We start from the raw sequence: 8,425 nt of genomic DNA, 5'->3' as shown, positions 1-8,425 counted from the left end.
ATTTTGTTTTTAAAGCTACTCCCATAGTTGTAGTCTTATTGCAGTCTTGCCACAAAAGGAGACTTTATCAAGGACTATCGTTCTATTTATTGCTGTTGTAAAGACTGCAACTTTTCTCTTCTTTTGTTATAAGTACAAACCAGTAGATCCACAGTCTCGATAGAGACTTTTGGTTTAAAGTTTTTATTTAGAAAGACTTGGTCTATCTACTACGGTTTCCGACGGACAAAAACAAATAGCAATAGGTCACCCGAGTGACTCTTAAGACTAACAAGAGGCCCATGGGCCACAACGCTCATCTGAGCACTGTGGCTAGGAAAAAGTAGAAATCGGTTTATTATTGAAAAGTTTACATCCAAAGGTAATCCCATGATCAGTCATGGTTTTACTATTCTTGAGAAGATGATTTTTAAAAATATGTTAAACTTTGGTCGGCCATTATGGCCCCGCCCTCCCCCGGGGTCATGATTTGAACAAACTTGAATGTACACGATCTTAGGATTCTTCCATATGAATATGATAAATTATGGCTTTGCTATTCTTGAGAAGAAGATTTTTAAAGAATTTTCCTATAAATTTCTATGTAAGACTTTGGTCGGCCATTTTGGCCCCGCCCTCGAACCGAGGTCATGATTTGAACAAACTTGAATCTACACTACCTGAGGATGCTTCCATATAAATATGATGAATTATAGCTTTGTCGTTCTTGAGAAGATTTTAAAAGAATTTTCCTATATATTTCTATGAAAAACTTTGGTCGGCCATTTTGGCCACGCCCTACCCCCGGGGGTCATGATTTGAACAAACTTGAATCTACACTACCTGAGGATGTTTCCTCATAAGTTTCATCTTTCCTGGCACAGTGGTTCTTGAGAAGATTTTTAAATCATGCCACCAAATTTTCATTAATTCCTAATTATCTCCCCTTGAGTGTGGGCGTGGCCCTTCATTTGAACAAATTTGAATCCCCTTAACCCAAGGATGCTTTGTGGCAAGTTTGGTTGAAATTAGCCCAGCGGTTCCTGAGAAGAAGTCGAAAATGTGAAAAGTTTACAGACGGACGGACGCCGGACAAAATGTGATCAGAAAAGCTCACTTGAGCTTTCGTCTCAGGTGAGCTAATAAAACGGAAACAAAAAAGATCACTGTATTATCGAAATTCCATATATATATAATTCACCTACATGGTGCCTGTGGAACCATCCTTGAGTCTGTCGGTACCATCCTGAAGTCTTGACAGCTTTTAGTCTCAATAGAAAACAATTCAGGGTAGGGACACTCCTGAATGTAGTGTGATTGTTCTGGGCTAGGATCTGAGCAGTTGATAAAGTGGGCAGCATTTAAACCATCAGCAACTGTGGCATACTTGTTCATAGCACAGAAAGATATGACATCTCCTACAAGCATCATTAAAAAATTACGTTAAATTGTGTTGTAATTCACATGGTTAGAAATGTACATACATGAACTGAAAGCTATGAACACGGTTGTAAAGAGTAATACCTTATATTTAACCAATGAATATATCTAAATTATTCTAGATAAAAAATTTCTTGAAATTTATGAGTTGGTAGTAGAAAACATGATTTGCAAAATATTGCAAACGTTTTTTTCAATACATGTTTTAAAAAAGTAGTCGAATCAATCCAATTTGGAAACCTAGGACAGAAAATAAAACAAAAGACTCATTGGCCATAGCGCGGGGGTTTCGGGGGTATATAGTTTTTGTCGTGTCCGTCCGTCTGTCTGTCTAGCTGTCCCTCTGTCTGTTTGTCCGCAAAAACTTTAACCTTGCCCATAACTTTTGATTTAGCGAAGCTGTGACATTCATATTTCACGTGTGTATTCCTTGTGACAAAACCTTTCTTATGGTACCACCATCTTTGACATTGACCTTTGAGTTCGACATACTTTTACACAAAATTTTTGAACTTTTACTGTGGTAATATCTTTTAAACAGTAGATATCAGGACATTTATACTTGATATATTTACGTTTTGTGAAAAGACCTTTCAATGGATACCAACAACCTTGACCTTTTGACCTTGGAGATTTCTTTACTTACGAAAAACTTTAACCTTAGCTATAACTTTTGAACGATAAATGCTAGGGCTTTCATACTTCAAATATGAACTCCTTGTGAAAAGACGCTTTATAGGATACCATGAACTTTGACACTTTAACCTTAGAGTTTGACCTACTTTAAAATACAAACTTGAACATAATTTTTGAAGGATTAGAACTAGGGCTTTCATACTTCACATATTTAATCCTTGTAACAAAACCTTTCATTTGATATCAAGAACCTTTACCCTTTGACCTTGACCCACTTTTACAGAAAAAATCCAAACTTTTACTTTGGTCTTAATTTTAAACGGTAGGTGCTAGGAATTTCATATATCAATTCTTTTTGGCAAGACCTTTCATTTGACATTTCATTCACAATTTTGACCTTGACCTTGGAGATTTATGTACTAACGAAAAAACTTTAACCTTGGCCATAACTTTTGAACGGTATGGGCTAGAGCTTTCATACTTCAAATATGTAACCTTTTATTAGATATCAACAACTTTGACCATTGGCCTAGAAGTTTGACCTACTTTTTACAAACTTTAAAATTGGCCATAATTTTTTAACATAAGGGGCTAGAGCTTTCATGTTTCACATATGTAATTCTTAAAACAAGACCTTTCATGGGATATCAAGAACCTTGACCCTTTGACCTTGGAGTTTGACCTACTTTTTACATACTCTAACCTCGACCATAACTTTTGAACGGTAAGGGCCAATGCTTTTATAATTCCCATACATAATCTTTGAGACAAGGCCTTTTTTTTTAGAAACCAACAACTTGACCCTTTGACCTAGACCGCGGAGTTTGTCCTACCTTTAAACATTTTAACCTTGGTCATAACCCTTGAACAGGTGGTGCTATGGTTTTTTTATTTTACATTTGTATTTCTTGTGAAAAGGCCTTACTTTAGGTTCCATCATATTTTTCATTTTCATCTTGAATTGCATGTATTACCAAAATATTTCTTTACATTTTGAGTTGGTAGCGGCATATCTATTCATGTCGGATTTTGGTACCATTTACTAAATAATTTAAAAATGATTTAAAGATAATAAAAAAAAGATCCTCAATGAAAACAAATCATTGAAGCCAAAAATATTTTAAAGCTGTGTACAAGAAGATTAGACACTAATTACTGTAATTATACACAGCAAGGCGATAACGTATGTTTTACAGATGTAGGCGACGGTACTCTAATTATCGTATGCACATTTAAGTATAAATGTCGTCGATACTCGGACGTTCGATCGAGGACCCGGTTAACCGGCACTCGTTATCCAGCAAGTTTTAAATTATGACATTAATATGGCGCATCACGACATTAATCTAGTGCATCGCAAGCCCTATCGTGAACCCAATTATAAAAAATAAAATAATGCCATGAATCCGTCAAAAATCAATGAAGCAGAACAAAATGCAAACTTGATCTATAAATAATCAAGGTAAAGTCCCATACTAAAAATAAGCTCAAAATCTGCAAGTGATTGGAAAAATAGGCGGAAACCCTGAAAAATTAAGAAGGTCATAATTCCTAACAAGCAAATTTAAAGAATTGTGTCTCTCGCTTTCGGTGTCTCGCTTTCGGTGAGATGTTATTTTTTTATGAGTATTGTGTCTAATATGAACACGATATGATATATAATTTATTTAGAAATTATCATTGAAGTTTTTTTTAAAAATAAGATCAATCGTGAAGGTCAAGGTCAAGGGGTAAGAAATCATAGCATGCTCGAAATTATCTTGTACATGTAATAGGTAATACACATGTCAAATATGAAATCTCTTTCTCTTCTCAATATAAGGAACAAGATGTGTTTGTGAAACACGGTATGGCAACATGACGAAGATTAAACTTTAAATATTAATGCAAATTAAATATAAAATATTAATGCAAATTAAATATATAATTACCCAAAGTAGGGTTTTTCTTCACAAGAAATACGATAATTGTGATATACAAAGCAACACCTGTTCATAAGTTAAAGTCGAGGAGAAATTTTTGAAAGGTAGGTCAAACTAGAAGGTGAAAGGGTCTGAGTTATTGGTTTCTCAAGAAAGGTCTTATCACCAGGATTACATATGTGAAGTACAAAAGCCCTAGCCCTCACCGTTCAAAAGTTATGGTCAAAGTTAAAGTTTTTTTTTCATAAGTACGTAAATCTCCAAGGTCAAGGCCCAAAGGCCAAAGTTATTGGTATCCAATGAAAGGTCTTGCAACAAAGAATACATATGTGAAATATGAAATTCCTAGTACCTACCGTTCAAAAGTTGTGACCAAGGTTAAAGTTTTTAAAAAGTAGTTAAAACTCCGAGGTCAAGGACAAAGTTGGTATCAAATGAAAGGTCTTGCCACGAAGAATACATATATGAAATATGAAAGTCCTGGTATCTACTGTTCAAAAGTTGTGGCCAAGGTCAAAGTTTTTGAAAAGTAGGTCAAATTCCAAGGTCAAGGTCCAAGGGGGCAAAGTTATCAGTATTCAATGAAAGGTCTTCTCACAAGAATTATATACATGAAGTACGAAAGCCCTAGCCTTTACCAATCAATAGTTATGGTCAAGGTTAAAGTTTTTTTCATAAGTATGGAAATCTCCAAGGTCAAGGTCAAAAGGTCAAAGATGTTGGTATCCAATAAAAGGTCTTGCTACAAAGAATATATATGTGAAATATGAAAGTCCTAGTACCTACCATTCAAAAGTTATGGCCAAAGTAAAAGTTTGGAATTTTTGTGTAAAAGTGGGTCAAGCTCGAAGGTCAGGGTCAAAAGTTTAAATTTGGTGGTACCCAAAGAAAGGTCTTGTCACAAGGAATACACATATGAAAGTCATAGCTCCACTGAATCAAAAGTTATGGGCAAGGTTAAAGTTTTTGTGACGGACGGACAGACGAATGAGATTTAATGTCCCCTCGCTTTCGCGAAAGCGGGGGACAAAAATGAATTGTTTGAAGTACCACATTAATTCAAATGCTTTTAATTCTAAATTGGAATTGTGTAATTGTATATAAACAAGAATTCTTACAGTTTTTGTAGTGGTGTACAATCTCTTTGCCCTGCTTGTACTATATGTAGTCCTGTGTTTTTTCAGCGCCTGAGGGCTCGTGCAGGGCTGCGGATGAGACAGCCTCTGGAATCATGGGATGGTGGAATGGCGTGAGTCCCAGCTGGACAAACATTGACCAGTGTAGTTTAGCCGACATTCCAAGTGGTATTCAAAAAGCCACCTTCTACCATCCTAAAAATGACTCACAGCCAGACGAGGTAATTTTTTTTTAACTTTCAAAATTCTAGAGATTAATGTGACATGTTTTGGTAGGTATTAAGAAATCAAATAAGCTATGTAAACATGTCCATTTGAATGACTGCAACATGCATAGGTATTTATGTTCAAAGTTTATTCTCAGCATTGCAGCCCATTCCGGTACAGATTGGGCTACCAGTTCATTCCATTAGACAGATAAGAATATCAATTATAAAAGCAAGGATTGAATCAGGCAATGGCATTGAAACCAAAAAAATTATATGATACTGTCTTTATCAAATAGACATCTGCATGCACAGTAATTTTTATGAAAGGAGTAATGAGTGGGTTGTTTGTAACAGGCCTCTTAGAAATGACCATGTATGATTCTATATAATCTCTCAGGTGGAATTTTTGGGTGAAATATCAGCGGTAATGACAACATATCCCAACAGTAATCTACTGGACTCCACTCATGAGCAAGTGTTCCTGTCTGTAAATTTCCATGGTTACATCTGGCCTTTAGAGATGACCCCTAGCTTGGAAAGTGAACTGACACTCTATATAGAATCACACAATGCAGAGGCAACTTTGTTACTTAGCAATGATAGTTCCATCCAAAATGCAGTAAGTATTGCTGTTTTTGTGTGCATACTGTATGTGTACATGAAGGTATGAAGAGGCTGGCATGGTCATATATATTTTGTAAGAAATTCTTCTGAAATTTTCAGGAAAATGTAAGAAGCCAGAAATCTTACCCTCAAATACAAATACAAGTTACGGCAAGGAAGAACAAAAAGCCAATATTTCCTAGTGTGAGCAGGGATAGCAAATATTACTTCCAGCTGGAGTCCAGAAAGTTATATCAACCACAGAAGAATGCCACTGTGGCAGTCAAGTGGAATGCTGAAACCAGGACAAAAACAGACCAAGCTCTTAGTCAGATTTCTACAGAGTTCCTAGAAATGTTTCACAGGTGGGAATTTGTTGTGACATAAGAACGATTATGCCTTTCACATAAAGGGAGGGGGAAGTGTGGATTGGAGTATCATTCAAAGGGGTTATAATTCTCACATGTAGCTTGTCATGATCTGTTTTATAATGCTTTGGAATAATAATAAAAAAATTTAGATAATTTAATTATGAGTATTATAAAATTCAATAAATGTCCTGTATGACTGATGCTATTTTTGTGTTTTCCAGTGATGTGTGTAGAAATTACACCAACTGTCTGTCCTGCATGACTGATGCCAGTTGTGGATGGTGTCCAAACACCGACCAATGTATCAGAAAGGGAGACAACTCTTCTTCAGCCTGGTGTGGCCCTGACCAAGACATGTTACTGATTACCCATCCTACTGAGTGCTCTAGATGTCCTGATTACGTGGACTGCCTCTCCTGCTCTAAGGTAAGGTGCAGTAAGTGGGCTCTGATGATGGCCTGAGGAAATAGGAAGGGGGGAACTGTATAGTCTGTACATTAAGTTACGATCTTAAATGTTGAGCAAACCCAGCTGTTATGTAGGGAGAGATAGCATAAACATTACAAGCACCTGACAAATGGATTGTGTAGCACCCATTAATTTTTTAAAATTATTTATGAGACACAATTACTTATCAAAAACAAATCAATTCCTAGCTTATCACACCTGTTTTCTTCATATTTGAGTCATTTTCCATTATTGTTAAGTCTTAGAGATTTGCCCTATATAAAAATGCTAAAGGTAAGAAACAAAACCTTATAAACAAACAGGTGTCATTACTTCAAGGTACGTGTATATATTTAACATAAATATAGCATTACAGTGTACCAATGAAATATATGCAGGAGGTATTTCAAGGAGATGATGTTTTACAAGCCCCTTCTGTCCAATTTCAATTGAAATGTTTTATTTGTCCTAAATAAGCCATTATTTACCAGATTTCTTTCCACTGGCTGCGAATCAGGAGGTCATGAAGTATGACTTTGTTTCATGCAATGAAAAATCCCGAGTTGGAGATAGCTAATCAGAACTCCTTAGATGTTTTCCACAATGAACAAGCATGACCTCCTGATTCCCTGCCAGTTTGATTTATCATTAATTTTAATGATCTAACTAAGTTTATGACCTTTTGAATAAGGATGTTAAGGATATATTTATTTTGCCAGTGATTTATTTGTAGGATGCTCTGTGTGAGTGGAAGCGTGTTAAGGAGCAGTGTCATCGCCGTGGACGATTTGAATCAGGCACAGTGACAGATCCCAGCAAATGTAGAATGCCTTGTCATCAGTAAGAAAGAGATCTTGTAAATTAATTACATACTTTTAAAGTAACAAGGAAATCAAAACACGACTTAGTATTCTGGATTGTTTTATAATATCCAGAATAGCAATATGCACCATTTGATAAAAACATTTCACTTTGATTTGTGTTTATCATATTGTTTCTATTGAAATTGTGTTTCTAAATATTAATTATTTTTTAAAGTAAAATTCTAGTAAATTTTTGAGTTACACATAGTACGATAGCAGTAGTATTCAACTGAATATAAAATATCTTTATAGAAACCTTACATTTATTGTAAATGTGTTATAAAACACTTTATGAAATAACTTCCACATGATTAACAATATTTCCTACTTACGTCCATCACAAATTATCGGGATTTCAGTGAGACTATTTAAGTAGCTAAGATACTTATTAAGTGCTAATGATGATATTATACATGTAATATAGTGCTGTGGATGTGGACTAAGTCAACTATTGTACTCACAATAAATAATACAGACTTGGAATATTTCCTTTAACTTCCTTTAACGTCATTATTGTTTAGCTTGTTCTTCCTCTGTAATAAACAATGATATTACAATGCTGTGGGTGTCCAGACTTTCTCCAGAACCAACCAGTGACCAGTCATACTTCTAGTTAAGATCTCTCTAATTAAGGGATTGTTAGTACAGAGATTGAGGTGACACATGGAAATTTCTGTTAAGCAACATATTTAAACAACAAGAACATCCCACACAAAAGAGTTGTTTATCCCTTCCCCCCCCCCTCCCCCCCCCCATACATACAAAATTTATACTTTACTCCAAGTCATAGTAAATCTTAATATGCATTAAGTCCCCAGC

The 8,425-nt window shown here is 35.4% G+C and overlaps 1 protein-coding gene across 1 annotated transcript; it reads left to right on the top strand.

Annotated features, from left to right (window-relative positions):
* The first annotated feature begins 5,164 nt into the window (after nt 1–5,164).
* Nucleotides 5,165–7,587, top strand: LOC134254245 (multiple epidermal growth factor-like domains protein 8). Its single transcript, XM_062736790.1, has 5 exons — nt 5,165–5,334; nt 5,720–5,941; nt 6,046–6,290; nt 6,518–6,722; nt 7,477–7,587. Exons 1-5 carry the CDS (start codon nt 5,209–5,211, stop codon nt 7,585–7,587), a joined length of 909 nt encoding a protein of 302 aa, XP_062592774.1. The 5' UTR covers nt 5,165–5,208.
* The last annotated feature ends 838 nt before the right edge of the window (nt 7,588–8,425 follow it).

This window comes from Saccostrea cucullata, unplaced genomic scaffold (genome assembly GCF_032062105.1).
Source record: "Saccostrea cucullata isolate Sc308-1 unplaced genomic scaffold, CSIRO_AGI_Scuc_v1 ctg2913, whole genome shotgun sequence".
Lineage (NCBI taxonomy): Eukaryota > Metazoa > Mollusca > Bivalvia > Ostreida > Ostreidae > Saccostrea > Saccostrea cuccullata.
This window is presented reverse-complemented; position numbering and strand designations above follow the sequence as displayed.

Coding starts and splice junctions, on each gene's coding strand:
- LOC134254245 (XM_062736790.1), top strand. CDS start 5,209: ATGGGATGGTGGAATGGCGTGAGTCCCAGCTGGACAAACATTGACCAG. Junction 5,942..6,045: donor ATAGTTCCATCCAAAATGCA/GTAAGTATTGCT, acceptor TGAAATTTTCAG/GAAAATGTAAGAAGCCAGAA. Junction 6,723..7,476: donor ACTGCCTCTCCTGCTCTAAG/GTAAGGTGCAGT, acceptor ATTTATTTGTAG/GATGCTCTGTGTGAGTGGAA.